This window comes from Benincasa hispida, chromosome 8 (genome assembly GCF_027475165.1).
Source record: "Benincasa hispida cultivar pf3 chromosome 8, pf3_genome.v1.1, whole genome shotgun sequence".
In the NCBI taxonomy this organism is placed as follows: Eukaryota; Viridiplantae; Streptophyta; class Magnoliopsida; order Cucurbitales; family Cucurbitaceae; genus Benincasa; species Benincasa hispida.
This window is the reverse complement of record NC_143485.1, coordinates 56,889,700-56,906,232: the sequence shown is the minus strand read 5'-3', so window position 1 is coordinate 56,906,232 and position 16,533 is coordinate 56,889,700. Positions and strand designations below refer to the sequence as shown.

The 16,533-nt window shown below is 34.6% G+C and overlaps 2 protein-coding genes and 1 long non-coding RNA gene across 7 annotated transcripts; 1 reads left to right on the top strand and 2 right to left on the bottom strand.

The window, feature by feature from the left end:
- Positions 1–1,326: 1,326 nt before the first annotated feature.
- LOC120082924 (uncharacterized) lies at positions 1,327–5,327 on the bottom strand. 3 transcript variants are annotated; one of them, XR_016531053.1, is made up of 7 exons: positions 5,190–5,327; positions 3,971–4,408; positions 3,742–3,891; positions 3,016–3,658; positions 2,614–2,931; positions 2,239–2,532; positions 1,327–1,994 (listed from the first exon to the last, which is right to left on the bottom strand). XR_016531053.1 is itself a non-coding variant. In XM_090316024.1 (4 exons), exons 2-4 carry the CDS (start codon positions 3,568–3,570, stop codon positions 2,347–2,349), a joined length of 1,059 nt encoding a protein of 352 aa, XP_090172150.1. In that variant the 5' UTR covers positions 3,571–3,658; positions 3,742–3,881; the 3' UTR covers positions 1,327–2,346. The 3 variants fall into 3 exon arrangements, 1 of the variants encoding a protein (XP_090172150.1); XR_016531054.1 differs by lacking the exons at positions 3,971–4,408; positions 5,190–5,327 and having other exon boundaries at positions 1,327–1,992; positions 3,742–3,881; XM_090316024.1 differs by lacking the exons at positions 3,971–4,408; positions 5,190–5,327 and having other exon boundaries at positions 1,327–2,532; positions 3,742–3,881.
- Positions 5,328–5,400: 73 nt separating this feature from the next.
- Positions 5,401–6,147, bottom strand: LOC150034723 (uncharacterized). Its single transcript, XR_016531055.1, has 2 exons — positions 5,697–6,147; positions 5,401–5,599 (listed from the first exon to the last, which is right to left on the bottom strand). It is a non-coding gene; the product is annotated as an uncharacterized LOC150034723 (long non-coding RNA).
- Positions 6,148–10,563: 4,416 nt separating this feature from the next.
- On the top strand, positions 10,564–13,981 carry LOC150034722 (G-type lectin S-receptor-like serine/threonine-protein kinase At1g11300). Of its 3 annotated transcripts, none has more exons than XR_016531038.1 (7): positions 10,564–12,099; positions 12,220–12,312; positions 12,389–12,582; positions 12,660–12,870; positions 12,962–13,199; positions 13,303–13,436; positions 13,531–13,981. XR_016531038.1 is itself a non-coding variant. In XM_090316005.1 (7 exons), the coding sequence occupies exons 1-7, from the start codon at positions 10,818–10,820 to the stop codon at positions 13,840–13,842; spliced, it is 2,481 nt and encodes an 826-aa protein (XP_090172131.1). In that variant the 5' UTR covers positions 10,564–10,817; the 3' UTR covers positions 13,843–13,981. The 3 variants fall into 3 exon arrangements, 2 of the variants coding, with proteins under 2 accessions (XP_090172131.1, XP_090172132.1); XM_090316005.1 differs by having other exon boundaries at positions 13,286–13,436; XM_090316006.1 differs by lacking the exon at positions 13,303–13,436.
- The last annotated feature ends 2,552 nt before the right edge of the window (positions 13,982–16,533 follow it).

The window sequence follows — 16,533 nt, the reverse complement described above, 5'->3', positions numbered from 1 at the left end:
CACTCCTTCCCCGAGGCAGGGGTAAGTAGATAGATGACTCCCTTAAGGGCTGATTTTGGAGCTTGAACGATGTGGCACCACACACCTTCTCTTGGCTCGAGAGGTGTTCACACATAGTTGGACTATGTTATATCGTTCATTAGAGGAATCAGTGGTACTTAAGGAGTGAGATGTAATTACAGGGGCAAAACGGTAAATTGACCCAGTTGTACTTACGAGCATATGTGAAGGGTCATCGTACTCATGATTGGTTATATCCAATGGACACAGAAATATATCTGTGATAAAAAGAGTTCAGTTGTTAGTCTTTAGTGGAATAACTGACAGTTAACGAATAGTGAATCTCGTGGCTAAAGAGTTTAGTCAGCTATTTACGTATCGTTGGAGCTTCGAGCCATAGGTCCATTATGTCACCTGGGTAGCTTGGATAAAGTCGAGAACCAGTGTTTGGGTTAATTTGAAATGTTCAAATTGAGAAGAGGAAGTACAGTTATATATGATATAATTGGAATAGCTAATTATATATGATATAATTGGCTAAATGTATGAGATACATTATTTTGGAGGAAATTAGATACAAATATGATTTATATCAAATAGAGAAAAAAAATACTATAGTAGATATATGATATCAAACTATAGGATATAAATATAATATGATTATATTTATTAAATAAATTAATTGATTAATTATTTAATAATTAACCAATTAAATGTTTGAACATGGGAACGTGGGCCGCGAGGGTTAAGGTAACCGGGGGGATAAAGGTTGAAAATCATTTTCAATTTAGAAAGAGTTTATATTCGTGCATTCAAGATCCCGCGCTAAAAAAGAAACCGTGAAAGATTGATCGCCGAGAGCCTATACGATAGATTCTCTTTCATCTAAACTATCGCTTAGTTCATGCATTCCCTAAACGATCGTGTACCAGTTTCCTAAACGATCGTCCAGTTTTTCCTAAACGATCGTATAGTTTTACTATACGATAAGCGTTCCCGCTATACGATAGCAAAATTCTCGTGCGCGCTTGTCGTCTACACGAAATCCTCTCCTTTGTCTTCTACCAAACTCACCAGAGCCCACTCTCTGAGTTTTTGACGCCGAGGATACCTAGGTCGCCCTGGTGGTGGTGTTATCCCCGAATCCTTGTTCGTGTACGTTCGGATAGTGCAATAACAGACAAAAAACTCGTTGGGTGCTAGTAGATTAGTGGAGTTTTCCACTGCTGTGGGTTCACATAATCGAAGATCGTCTTCCTCTAGTAATGAACCCCTTCTCTATGCTTTATCATATTCTGAGCATGTTGTTGAGTTTATTATGCATAATTGTTAGTATAGAATGTATATCATTTATATTCTGGTCACGGTGAAATCAGAGCGATCTAAATCCGCTCATGGAACTCTCGTTTTGAGATCCTTCAACATACACAAAAAATGCAATAAAAATACATGTTTTATACACAAATACAGAGTGTTCGCCCACAATTGACACGTTAACTGCATCCTATATTCACTCATTTTCTCCTGAGTGATTATGGACGAATCAACACCAGTCACCGGATGTTCTAGTAATTTTATTGCAAATATGCCACAATCAAGCGACCCGTGTTGTATGTCGCATTTATAGGTCACAAGATTTTCCAACGAGGTGTGGATAGGTCCGACTTTGAATAATCCACGTCACAGTAGTGAAGTGGGGATGGTACTGTGACAGTCAATGGCTCCAACCAATTCACCAGCTTTGTCCTTGGTGTGTATGACGGAAGTGAATCGAACACAAATATATGACCTCTGTTAATGTCCATTGCAAGGACCATCCAGGGCTCACTGATATTCATTGTCGTATACACTAAATCCACATTCGCCCATTTGACATCGAATTTAACGATGATGTAGAACTTGTACGTGTCTTCATCCTTCCATGTTATGGCAGCCTCCAGTCTCGTCTTATTCTTTATTCGTTTAAATACCCCGCCACAAGCATTAAGGTGACTCTGCCAAATAAAATGAAAAGTTAAGTAACAAAATATACCATAGTTGACTCTGCACAACAAAATATATCAAAATTTACCGTTACACCAATTGACAAGATGGTGAACTTGTGCATGTACATGTCAGGTCGGATCTAAAATTTTTCTTTCATAAAATGAAATAAAATATTTATGGTTTGCAAAAAATTACTATGTCAGTAAAAGTACAAGATATCCAACTGTAAAAAGTCAAGACTAGGAAACTTACATCATACTCGACCCACGAACTCGGTTCAATCAATTCCTTGAAAAATTGCTTGGCAAGTGGTTTAAAGGAATTCTCTCAAACCTCATTATTAGTATTCTCATCTGAGATCTAGCCCATCATTTCTGTAAAGATATTAAGTGGAACATCATGTGCTACGTTGTACGTGACAATTGCTCTAGATAGCGACATAGGCACACCTGGGAGAGGATAATTAACCATACTTTTCTTCTTTACTTGAGCTGGAGGCGTATATTTATCAACAACTTTCCTCTTACTAGTAGTTCTTCGAGATTCCTACATAAACAGATAACAAAAAATTACTCATCAAGAAATATAAAAATATAAAAAAAGATTACTGATCAATAAATTACTCACTAGTGTAACTTCTTCTGTGGTCGTAACAATACCAGAAGTGTTGGCCTCTGGGATGTCAAACATGTCGGCCTTTGTATGTGGCATGGTGAGTAAGTCAGATATGTCGGCCTCTGTTTGTGGGACGTCGGCCTCTATAGGTTCAACGTCAGTGGGTGATGTTGTGGTATCAGGCTTTAGAGGGGGGATGGGAGTAGGTGTAGTGGTGGTATTTTGAGGCTCTACAGGGGGGATAGGAGTATCAGAGGCAGTCGCATCAATGGTATCGGGATCCCGAAATGGGATGGGTAACCTTGTCGTCTCCTTATTCACCGTGGAACCCTTGAATTAGTAAAGTAAAATGATGAGTTCACGAACATGTAAAAACTAAACACGTAAAGATATAAAATGATAGTAAATGCAAACCTTGCACATTAACTGCAACAATGACAGGATGACCGACAATTGTCCTTTCATGTCTGTCATGTTTTCCTCCATATTGGATACACGACTATTTAAACTCGATATACGACCATCCAACCTCGATAGTGAGCTAGTAATCGTCCGCAGGTACGGATAAATAGAATCGTTCGGATTGGCTCCTTCCCTGCGGGCAGCACACTCAGGACACTCTTCATCCATAGATCGCTCTCTATGGGAGTTTGCAAGATGAACATCAGGTGGGTTCAACTTGTCCTCATCGTGTACATCCCCCATCACATCATGGAACATATCATCATTAGGTGTGTATGTCCCTCCTTCCACCCTTCCACATTCAACATCCTCGTGCTCAAAATACTTGTGTTCATCCCCTCCTTCCACCCTTCCACATTCAACATCCTCGTGCTCAAAATGCTCATGTTCATCCCCTCCCTCCACCCGTCCACATTCATCATTGTTACCTCCATAATGATCATCACTGTCGCTTTTAGAACTACCCCCCACTACTCGACGTATTGCTACTTTCAGCACTATCATCATTGGCACCTAGATCAAATATAGGTCGTCTGTCCACTGGGGTATCCCGAAACTCCCTCTTAGTGTCTATCATGACAATACCCTCTTTAACCTTTATTTGCATTAACAACCCAGTAAATTGGTTAGTGTTAATTTAACAACCAAATAAACATATTATGCATAGAGTAAATGTACATTGTTAGACTCGAATATATCTCTCTCGAGTACTTTGAAGGACACTGAGTGGGAACATGACCATCGTAATATGCAAGGCAAAACCACCTTGCTCCTTTGCTCTGCAATGTTCCCAGCTATTGATGCAGTTAGGATCTCATATGTCCATACCTAAATAAAATTTAACATATATTAAGAAAAATAGTAATATTAAATCAAACAACACGATTATTATATTAAGCAAATTTACCTGGAACGCTTGTGGAAATCCACGCAAAGAATACTTCACGACGTAATTTTTATTTCCTTTCACCTTCGTCTTGTATAGACTACTTGTAACGACCCGACCCCCTAGGACTTAAGTTAGGCCATTACTAAATACATGCAGGCATGGAACTTAAAACGACATCCTTTTATGATGAAATAAATACTAAATAAATAAGGTAAGTTCAAAAGTCCTTCATTAAATTTAAATATTAAAACAAATAATAGAGTACCCATAAATCATAAATGATAATAATAAGTCTGAAAACAATTCCTAATAATAAATTTCAAACAACAAAACTAAAAGTTAAAAAAGTATGGAAAGAAATCTAAATATCATGAACGAAAGCATAAAACTGGTCTCAGTGGCTCGATCACGAATTTTGTTTATCAATCGCTGGTGCATCTCTACCTCTACCTTTACCTGAAACAACATGAGAAAGAATGAGTATAAAATACTCAGTAAGTAACCCCACTACTAGGGTCGAGCTAGGCATCTATGTCCTCTAGATGTCTACCCTTGGTGGAACATAAAAACTGCTCTAGTCCTCATGAGATACATACATACATGAAAAAGTGATTTCTATCCTACTGTAGTTAAGTATGCCCACTACCTCTGGTGAATCCTGAAAGAAACAAACCCCTGGTGAATCCCGAAGGAAACACAACTTCTGGTGAATCCCGAAGGAAACACAATATCCGGTGAATCCCAAAGGAAACACAATATCTGGTGAATCCCGAAGGAAACACAATATTTAGTGAATCCCGAAGGAAACAAAATCTAGTGAATCCCGAAGGAAATACAATATCTTGTGAATCTCGAAGGAAACACAATATCTGGTGAATTTCGAAGGAAACACAATATCTAATGGACATCTAACTAATCAGTAAAGACACTATCACAGTCTCAACATCACAATTATCACAATATGGTTTTATAACATACATATACACCTCAACATCATGGCTATACAACATGCATATACGCCTCAATATCCTCGTATCAAATACAACTCAGTGAATCAAGTATCATCTCTTACTAGCATGCAGGTATCTACGTGCACAAATAAATCTTTCAGATTCTCATACAAGAACATATATCAGTCTTACTACTCTATCCGTTTATCATGCTATCGTCTGTCTTGATATTCATGCATATATCCAGTGTCTGGCCCGTGGGTAGTTCCAGTAGTAAGATTACTTACTTCAATTCGAAACTCCCAAAATTAATCCGAACAATGAATCCTTTTATACTTTTGGAAAACCAAAATCCCACCTATAACATAAATTATGATGTTTAATTTAGCCACTCCAACCTAAACAATAAATCCAATGCTTTCAACTTATTCCTTAGGGCCTAATTGAATTTAAACAAATTACCAAAGGTCCCTAAATTAAGCTTAACAAAGTTGTGGCTTGGTTCGAAGTCAGTTTCAAAGCTCTTTATTTGCCCAACCAGAACATACATTAAAACCAAAGTTCAATAGCAAGGGCTTCAACAATTACCTGTAACCAAAAGGGCCAAGATACTAAATCTCACCAAAATTACTCAAGACAAACCTTTGCAACCTCGCCCAACACGCTCCCAATTTTTAAACTCTGCTACAACCTGAATCTATGGCCCAAACACAATGGGTTTTTGTCAAAACTAACCTAAAATCAAACGACATTCAGTATTTTGAAAGAAACCCACAAAAATTACAAAACCTTACCCAGATCCACGGCAGTAGGGATTGGGCGGCGCCGGACAGCTGGCTTGATGAAGCGGCGGTGGATTTGGTGAGGTGGGTGGCTGGGTAAGACGGAGCTGGCAACGGTTGTGCGACCCAACGACGGTGAGCTTCGGCACGCGTGGAGGAGATCTAGACGAGCGGCTCGGCTGGGGAGTAGCGGTTGGAGGACGACCACGGACAGTGCTCGACGGGCTCTGGCGCGAACGACTAGGGGGGAGTCGCGACGGCTGAGCGGCGTGGATCGTCTAGAGTGACGTGAGGCTGGCGGTGACTCGGGGGTTTCAGCAAAGCGAGGGTGGAGGCTCGACGGGAGACACGGCGGCGGGCAGTTATGTTGGCGGGGAGTTTGCGGCAGGCGAGAGGATTGGGTTTCGGGGAGCGTGAGGAAGAAAGAGAAGGAAATTTGTTTTATAATAATAATAATAACAATAATAATAATAAAAATTAAAAAGGAAATAAAATAAACTTTATTTTATTTTTTTCCTTATTCCACTTTATTTTATTAACTTCTTTTTTTTCCCAAAAATGAAATTAATTCCTACCATTAATTTTCAAATTGAATAATTTCAACGTCAAATCCATTAATGACTCGCAATTACACTTGAAGTCCAAAATTCCAAAAAATATCCTCAAATAATAAAAATTACTGAAATTACATTAATAAAAAAAATGGGGGTGTTACACTACTCTTATCATTCAATGCAATCATCGAGTGTCCTCTCCCAAATAATGGTACTCCAGTCTAGATTGTTGTAGTACTGCATTTTTCTGTTTGTTCTTTCCCATCATTGCAACCTCCGTATATTAGATTAATGTGATCTTCACAGCATCTTCGTCATTTTCAAGCTCCAACTCCTTGTATTTTTCTTCTAGTAGACCGACATGTAAGGTATCCTTTGTCACTCGACTACCAAAATACTTGATTGCAAGTTCATATGAGGATTGCTCATTCTGATCAACTCGCGTAGAGGATCGCCACAAACCAGTCATCAACAAAAAATCATCCTTCGAAAAAGTGATGACCTTTCCACAAACGGAGAATGAGATTGAGTTAGATCTCGTTCTCTTCACTTCTCTCAACAACATATGATGGATAATTGAGCAGTTAAATACCATATCAACGTCTACAAATCGCCAAAAAACTATTCTCTTGAACATCTCTAAATGCCTTGGATAAGCTTTTCCTTCACAATCTTGTTTGCATTAGCAATGTGGGCCAAGCTCGTTACTTGATAGGGAAATTGGTCGACTATGGGTATTCTGAAACGTGTTGACATCTTAAATCACTTCTGCATGAAATAAAGATTCAATCAGTAAACTCCTTCAGAAAAAAATTGCAAAAAACATTCTGTTTAAATCTCGCTGGTATCACTCTCGCTGGTATCACTTTCACTACCCTCATGAGGAGATCCTCCTCATGAGCGAGATCCTCATTGTTTTTTACCTCTGATACTTCTCAAATTTTTGATGAATTATGGATGAAATAATACTGTTATGTAATTTTATTTATCTAATAATACATTCATTTCAATGGGTGAAAAACAATGAGGATCTCGCTCATGAGGAGGAGATCCACATTGTTTTTCACCTTCTTGATACTTCTCAAATTTTTGATGAATTATGGGTGAAATAGTACTGTTATGTAATTTTTTTTTTTTATCTAATAATACGTTCATTTCACTTCTTTCTTTTTTTCAGCTTCAATAAGATCATATTCTATATATTTTGGTGTGTATAGAATATCGTTTCAGGATTAATTTTAGTATGTTTTACTATCGTTTCACAATCAAAATTGATTTTTTTAAAATTATGTAATTGTAATGAAACGATGGTATTAATATTATAACCAATGTTTAATTTCTGAAAAATATAGTTTCTAATCGGTGACATAAGAATTAAAAAAATATTGCACACCAATATTCATACAATCGGTTCACCAAGTTTTGAAAATATGGAAAAATGCATATTTTTTTCTATATACATTGTTTTAACACATCTTTCGATGAAAATTTGTTGTTCTAGGAACTAGGATTATGACAAGTTTAGATTATTATAGGTACATTGGGCCCTTAAAAAAAAAAATACTAGGCCCTTAAAAAGACTTAACTAAAATACCCTCAACCCTATCCTTAGGAAAAAAAACTCACTAAGCCCTTGAAAACATGTATTTTTAGATTATTATAGGTACATTGGGAAATAACACCATAAATCTAAACTATAACCCAATAAGCCCAATACCGACGCTTGACATCGTTTGCTATTCTTCCTTAATCATGAAACATAATCTGCCAAATACCTTACCCTTTCAAGAACAACTTGTGTATCCCTTTTCCTATAAAGATGGATACTGTTGAAGACCTCTTTTCGATCATGAAAATTATTTCGCACTCTCAAATACAGTTGTTCGGGCATCGAAAGAAAGTAGTAAATACCATATACAACATTGATGGCCTGGATGAGGATGATCAAGTCACCCTTATTGACCTCGTTGTCACAGACATTCAGAAGACAGATTGCTTCCTTGCAATACCAAAACACGCACGAAAGAGGTACTGCCTCCTTCTACTAGGAAGAAACATGTAGACTGACCACACCCCTATATTTTGTTTATAGTTCTTTTTGATAACAGCAAATGGACAATGGACTATCATGTCAAAAAGAATGATAACTTTTGCATACTTAAAAATATGTAATTTTTGTGTCTGTAAATATAACTAATATTATAAGTATCGAAAAGAACATATATTTTGTGAATTTTTTTTTGAATATATATACATACAAAAATTCAATATGAAATATATATACCTTCAATATATATACATACAATATACAATATACCAATTAATTGAGCAGCAATATGAAATATATTTTGTTGGTATGTTTTACCGATTGAAGAGAATTAGAATTATTACTGTTTTTTAAAAGAATATATGAAAAATAATCTATTATGTTCTACAAATTGAGAAAAAAAAATTGAGATTGTCCAGTTTATGTCATAAATGATTTGAGAAAATACGTGTATATTTGAAAATTAATCAACAATAGCAAATCATAAAACTAAAAAAATAAAAGAATGAAATAAAAAATAAACAGAAAAAAATAGAACTAATCTCATTCACAAAAAAAACTGCATCAGATCCTCTAACTCAACTCAACTCTGCACAACAAACACAGACAATAATTACCAACTCAACTCAATTCTGCACAACAAACACAGACAATAATTACCAACTCAACCTGCACAACAAACACAGATAATTTAACTCCCCATATAATTTAACTCTCTAGATAATAATTACCAACTCAACTCGACTCAACTGTCTACTTTTATCCCATACCAAACACACCTTAGGAGAATCTTGTTGTTGATTGAGATTTCACCGAAAAAGTCCAAAATAATCGATAAAATGAAAAGGTTAACTTTTTATTCAAATATCGATGGTCGATCTAGATCGAGATGCACCGAGAAAAACTATTTCAACTAGTTTTAAAAAGGGTGCTAGTTTTGAAAGATGAAAAGTTATAGGTGTTATTTTTGACAATTTCTGCCGCAACTCATTATACACAAAAAGAAATAAACTATATATATATATTTTTTTTTAAAAAAAAAAATAGAAGTAAGAATAGTTGATAGGATAATTTAGGTGGGAATGAGATGCGCAAAAAAAAGAGTAGCCTAAAAAGCATCTAAATATTTTTTTTATTGAATCATTATACTCCTAATATAAGTACATGTGCCAAAGTGAGCATAGCTAAACTATTATACGAATATTTTAGCGATATAGAGAGAGATGTGGTTTGAATTTACCTTGAGAAAATGGAAAATTACCAGAAATAATACATTCAACTTTACATCTTTCAAAACTAGCATGCTTTTTGAAGAGTTGTTAAACTAGTTTTCTCGATAGATATCACTCGAGATCGACCACCGAGATTTCATTAAAAAATTCACTTGATATTGTTTTGGTCCTTTTAGGCCTTTCTTGATACATCAAAGATTAAACTCCCAAATTTTAGTAATTTTTCCAAATATTAGATAATATGTCCAAATCTTATACCAAATCTTATATATTTTCAAATTTTCTCCAAATTTGGTTATCTTTACCTAATATTATTTTCAATTCTCATGTAATTTTAGGCAAATTTCTGTTTCCACAATTATATGAATTTCTAAATTTTCAAATGAATTTACCAATTAGTTTCTTTTCTAAGATGGATGACTCTATTTTTTATTTTTAGATTTTGGAAAAAATTAAATTTTATTAAAAAATTAGGTAAGATATGAAAAATATATAAAATCTCGATATTAATCTGTCCGATAATTCACCGAAAGTGGTGTTAATCTGCCCGAGATTCATACCGAGATTTTATATATTTTCCATATTTTACTTTTTTTTTGAAAAATTTAATCTTTCCAAAAATTTAAAAATCAATCACGTGAGATCCATGTAAAAAAATTCATTTCGATAATTGGTAAATTAATTTAAAAATTAGAATTTGGGCTAAAGATTTAAAAAATTACGTAAGATTTTGATATAATATTTGTAGAAAATTTGAAAATATATAAGATTTGATATAAGATTTAGAAAAAAACACCTAATATTTTAGAAAAATAAGCCCACTAAAACAATTTATAAATTAGAAAAAGTTAATTTTTTCCATCTAAATCTCAATGATATCTATTAAAAAAAGTTATTTGAACCCGTTTTAAGAAAAATGTGCTAATTTTGTAAGGTAATAATTTTTCAGAAAAAACGTACAATTACATGCCAGTTAACAAAATAAGAAGAGGATTTAGCAAATTGAAAATCATCTTTCTTCCAAACTAAGCCATAGATTTAGCCTCAATTACCCGCCATTTTCCTCGAGACTCAATTTCTTCAGCAATGGCGTCTGCAGGTACAGGCATGACAAAGAAAATCGAAACGACTAATATAATATTGTATTTAGAACCGAACCCACCTTGAAACTTCAATCAACTAAAATACTAAATAAAATCATTAGTTCTCTCTGTTCTTTCGACAAAAACCCATAGAAAACTAAATCTCAATTGACATTTGACGTGATGTTCACCATAGGCCTGGTTCAACTCCACCAGTCATGAAACCCATCACCAACAGCATTCCATTAATCCTTCTTCTCCTCTGCTTTGTTTTGAAAATTTCCAGCAGCATAGATACGATCACATCGACACAATTCCTCAAGGATCCCGAAGCTATTTTGTCCAATCGTGGTTTCTTCGAATTGGGTTTCTTCAGCCCTCCCAATTCCACCAATCGGTTCGTCGGAATTTGGGATAAACGAGTGCCTGTACCAACTATTTTCTGGGTAGCTAACAGAGACAAGCCTCTCAACAACAAATCCGGAGTTTTCACCGTATCGAAGGACGGGAATCTCGTAGTATTAGATGAACACGACAACATTCTTTGGAATTCCAAAGTTTCTAACGCTGGAGTGAATTCCACCGCTCGTCTTCTTGATTCTGGAAACCTTGTTCTGCTGGACTCTACTTCAAGGGCCGTCATTTGGGAGAGTTTCAAAGACCCATCAGACAAATTCTTGCCAATGATGAAATTCATCACCAACTCAATCACAAACGAGAAAGTAGAAATCGTGTCGTGGAAAACCCCTTCTGATCCATCGTCAGGAAATTTCTCCTTTGGAATCGACCCTCTAACGATCCCAGAAGTTATAATTTGGAGAAACAGCCGCCCGTATTGGAGGTCCGGTCCATGGGACGGTCAAGTCTTCATCGGAGTACCTGGTATGAACACTGACTATCTTTATGGAGGTAATCTCATAATCGAAAACAAAACTTACTCTCTCTCAATTGCCAATGCAAACGAAGCTCAATTATACTTCTACTACTTGAACCCCAACGGGACTTTGGAAGAGAAACATTGGAATATTGAGGATCAGAAATGGGAGGTTGCTTGGTCAGCTCCTGAAACAGAGTGTGATGTTTATGGTGCTTGTGGAGCATTTGGGGTCTGTGATTCTCAAAAAACCCCAATTTGCAGTTGTTTGAGAGGTTTTAAGCCAGAGATGGAAGAGGAATGGAACAGAGGAAATTGGAGAAGTGGGTGTGTGAGGAATTCACCATTGAAGTGTGAGAAGAAGAACATCAGTGTTGAAATGGGAAAAGATGAGGATGGGTTTTTGAAGTTGGGAATGGTTAAAGTTCCAGATTCTGCAGCCTGGGTTGTTGTTGCTTCGGAAAATGATTGCAGAATCCAGTGTGCGTCAAACTGTTCTTGTTCTGCTTATGCATATAAAATAGGGATTGGTTGTATGATATGGAGAGGAGATTTAATTGACATTCAACAATTCAAGAATGATGGAGCAGACATTTACGTTCGTGTGGCATATTCAGAAATAGCTGGTATAAAATCAGGAATGACTTTCTAAATGCTTGTTAAAACATTTTCTAAGCACTTGAAAAATCATTCCAAACCGAACTTTTAAAATGTCTCATACTTTCTTTTGTTATCTTCTGTCACAGATGAAAGGGGAATCACCAAAGACATGAAAGTAATCATTATAGCTTCTGTGGTAACAGGAACCTTAATCCTTATCAGTTGCATATATTGCTTATGTAAGTAGAAAACTAGAGAATCAGGTAAAAAGTTCCCTTTTGAAATTATCTTACTGAAATTTTGAGTATTGAACAGGGAAAAGGAATAGGAAAAGGAAAAGGCAGAACAAGTTTTTGATGAACACTGATGTTGATATGAAGCATGATAAAGTGAACGAAGTTAAGCTTCAGCAGCTGCCTGTTTTTGATTTTGATAAGCTGGCAATTGCAACTAACCATTTTCATTCCAATAACAAGCTTGGTCAGGGTGGGTTTGGGCCAGTGTACAAGGTGGGAATAAAGTTCTTTCTTTTTGTTGATTAAAGTTGAAGAAAGATGATGGAAATTTGGCTTTGATTTTTTTGTAGGGAAAATTGGTAGATGGACAAGAAATAGCAGTAAAGAGGCTTTCAAAGACCTCTGGACAAGGGATTGAAGAGTTTACAAATGAAGTAATGGTGATTTCAAAACTACAACATAGAAATCTTGTGCAGCTTTTTGGTTGTTGTGTCGAGGGAGAAGAAAGGATGTTGGTTTATGAGTACATGCCAAATGGAAGCTTAGATTCAATTATTTTTGGTTAGCCTTGTAATATAGCTTGATAGCTTTTCAATTTTTCACAAGTCCTACATTATTGTTTTAATCATCTCTTTGGAAATTAAATATGCAGATTCAACTAAAGCAAAAGTGTTAGATTGGAGAAAAAGATTCAACATTATTGAAGGAATTGCTCGAGGATTTCTATATCTTCATAGAGATTCGCGACTAAAAATCATTCATAGAGATCTCAAAGCTAGTAATATTTTACTAGATAGAGACTTAAATCCCAAAATTTCAGATTTTGGTACTGCTAGAATTGTTTACGGCAATGAAGCTCAAGCTAAAACCACAAGAGTTGTGGGTACTTAGTAAGTTTTTTTCTCTATGAATTCTACTTATTTATAGGTCAAATTCTTAGAACAATGACTAATTAACTTATTTAATAATATCTTAGCGGCTATATGTCTCCAGAATACGTATTGAATGGCCAATTTTCAGAGAAATCAGATATGTTTAGTTTTGGAGTTTTGTTGCTTGAAATTATTAGCGGAAGAAAAAATACTAGCTTCTATGAGAATGAACACGCGTCGAGCCTTCTAGGATTTGTAAGGATCGTCTATCCATCAAATTTATAATATTTATACATTAGTATTCCTCTATTAACATAGGGTTTGTTTACCTTTTCTTGTGTCATTTCAGGCATGGAAATTATGGATGGAGGACAACGTAGTTGCTTTGATTGATCAAACAATGTTTGAATTGCATTTTCAAGCAGAGATTTTGAGATGCATTCACGTGGGACTATTGTGTGTTCAAGAATTGGCAAAGGAAAGACCAAATATAACGACAATTCTTTCGATGCTTCACAATGAAATCACAGATCTTCCGATGCCAAAGCAACCTGGATTTAGTAGCAGCAAAATTGAGATTCACACTCGGGCATTCAAACAAAGCCATGTTGGAACTTGCACGCCAAACATGATCACAGCTACCTCATTTGATGGTCGATAGCATATTTATGTAAATACTAAGACTTGAATTCTTAGTTGTTTTCAATTGAATTGAAACCTATTCATTTAGTTTCTTTTATATGTTAATTCATGTTACCTACTTCTATATATTATATAATTATATATATTATAACTATAAATTAGTATTATATAATTTTATTATATTATAACTATAAATTTTAAAAAAAACATTGGTGTTGGAATGCCTTGAATCTATTATTGCACTCCAAATGACCAAGCACGAGGTCTCGCTGCTTGGTTAGCAAGTCGAGTTCTATGGGTGACGTGCCTTGGTGGAGGTTTAGGGACAATGCTCCCACAACCTAATTTATATACATTTTTATGTTGTTTACGCGTTTGGACCTAGGGTTTAGAAGGGTATGCTATATATAAACCATGATCTAATTGTCGAGGTGCCTTTACAATATGTATTATATGATATTTCTCTCTAATAATAAATTGATCCCTCTCTCTGCTCGTGGATGTAACTAAGACATATCATTAATGAATCACTTAAATCTCTGTGTCCATCTCTACTATTTATGTTTTCTTTTTTCTCGCTTTTCTTATTTGTCGATTTCAGTAGAAAAAAATACAAAAAAATAAGAAATAATTACTGTCATTTGATTTCTATTGCAAAAGGATGATTAATTTATTTATTATTGTTTGCTTAGGTTATCTTTTAATTAGACACAAGTTTTATCTAACCAAGCTCAAGTATAAACTCGATTAGTATGTCCTGATGAGTACGAGGGTCGAACACAGGAACTTTTATGACAATAAATTAAAGTTGGTCCTTATGATTTTCACAGATCAAGATAAATCAAATTTTAGTTGAACGTTTAACTAATAAAGTAAAAGACTATCTAAAGGCTAATGCAAGGAGAAGTGAAAGAAGCGTTGAGGGTGAAAGATGGATGCGTTGATGAATGATATGCCGCACGAGTATAGTAAGCTTAATTTAAATGACTAACAATCAATCGGTAAAGTAGGGTCGAAAAGATGCATCAATATTTATACGAGTTTATACCTAAGAATCCATTCATGTCTTTAACTTAATAAAGTAAGGTAATCACTTCTTTGTGTTTAAGCCACATTAATATTATCTCTAAGATCATGCTTAAGTTAAATAAACAAAAGGTTGTCTTTATTTATAAAGCTAATACTTTTCCTGTTTAATAATTTCTAGAGTCACTTAGTCTTTCAAGTAGTTAGTTATTTCTACTTAAATCGATTGTTCAAATAGATTCAAGCAATAAAATTATGAACATTAGACAAGATAAACTTCTACTTATGCAAAGCTGGTTATAATGTTAATTTATTCTTCCCAACACATTAAGGACTTAGCCACTCATTGTGAAGAAAAGTTAGCACATGAATGGATGAGAGATGGTGAAAATCATGATTTATATTAAGAATGAAGTAAATCACAATGTCAATGTCTTAATACAAATTCAAAAGAGAACATATAGAATGGATGAAAGAAATGTGAGTAGAGAAGTAAAAGTGTCAAGTCATCGGTCATAGTCTTCTGCTTTCTTTTGACTTTCTCGATCAATTATCTACACTTGGCTGAAAAAAATGAAGGATGGCTCTCTCCTTTGTCTTCCTCTTATTTTGAAACTAAAGGATTTCTCTTCTAGAATCAAAGGAAGAAGAAAACTTGGGCAAAGAAGGACGAAGAAGTAGTCGGGAAGAAAAAGCTGAAGAGAAGAGAGTGAAAGTGTGCAAGAGTTGACCTATTTATAGTTTCACTTGATAGTTCCTCAGAGCTCTCTCTAATGATTGTCGGACACACTTTACATTTTATTTCATACACTGCTCCATTGCTTTCCCCGCATCATCAATTCATTTGTTTTGCTGCGTCTTTTTCAAATCATCTCCCAACTTGCACTACTACAAAAACAATGTTTCTTGACATTTTTTAAAATGTCAAGAATCACTTTTCTTGACGTTTTAAAAGAGGTCAAAGAAGCTAGTGACAAGAATGTCAATTTTCTTGACTAGACATATCACCGCCCATGCATTTGTCATCTTCTTGTTGCATACTTCTTTTCAATGCATGGTCCCGCTTCTAGTACATGGTCATGTTAATCCAATCTTCTTATGCATTCACCTGTTTCAGCATTAGCTTTTTTTGACAAGTCTTGATTCTGTTGTATTCCAAATTCTATGTTTATAGAGGTTAGAATTATAACATTTCAGGATAAATAGTATATATTTTATTAAAACATGTTTTTCTTAGGTTAATTAATTAAACTTAAATTATAATTACCGACTATTATAGTTACTGACACTAACTTCATTAATTAAAAATAACTAAATATCATTGTGTAATTAATATGAAATTCGTTAAATATATTAATTAATAATTTTTAATTATAAATTACTCATTTTCCAAATATTTATAATAATAACTATTATTTGATTCTTAATTAATATCATTTGATTAATTAATTTATTAAAATTATATAAGATTATTATGCTTAGTTCCATAAATTAAATATAAATATAATTTCTCATATTTCATATACAATCAAATATAGACATTTGATTCTCTAATATTATTTATTATCAATCATATATAAAACCTTAAACTCAATCGGTAGGACTGAAAACGAGTGAGATCAAGAAAAACTATTTTTGTGTGGAAAAAGATTACAATGGAGTCGGCAGAAAATTTTCTTTTGTA

What these genes read in the sequence shown, in the direction of transcription:
- LOC120082924 (XM_090316024.1), bottom strand. Translation starts at nt 3,570, where the DNA reads ATGATGATAGTGCTGAAAGTAGCAATACGTCGAGTAGTGGGGGGTAGT. An exon ending in TGTTGCAGTTAATGTGCAAG is followed by an intron (nt 2,932 to 3,015) that starts GTTTGCATTTAC and finishes TACTAATTCAAG; the next exon opens with GGTTCCACGGTGAATAAGGA. An exon ending in CCACAGAAGAAGTTACACTA is followed by an intron (nt 2,533 to 2,613) that starts GTGAGTAATTTA and finishes CTGTTTATGTAG; the next exon opens with GAATCTCGAAGAACTACTAG.
- LOC150034722 (XM_090316005.1), top strand. Translation starts at nt 10,818, where the DNA reads ATGAAACCCATCACCAACAGCATTCCATTAATCCTTCTTCTCCTCTGC. An exon ending in GGCATATTCAGAAATAGCTG is followed by an intron (nt 12,100 to 12,219) that starts GTATAAAATCAG and finishes CTTCTGTCACAG; the next exon opens with ATGAAAGGGGAATCACCAAA. An exon ending in CAGTTGCATATATTGCTTAT is followed by an intron (nt 12,313 to 12,388) that starts GTAAGTAGAAAA and finishes AGTATTGAACAG; the next exon opens with GGAAAAGGAATAGGAAAAGG.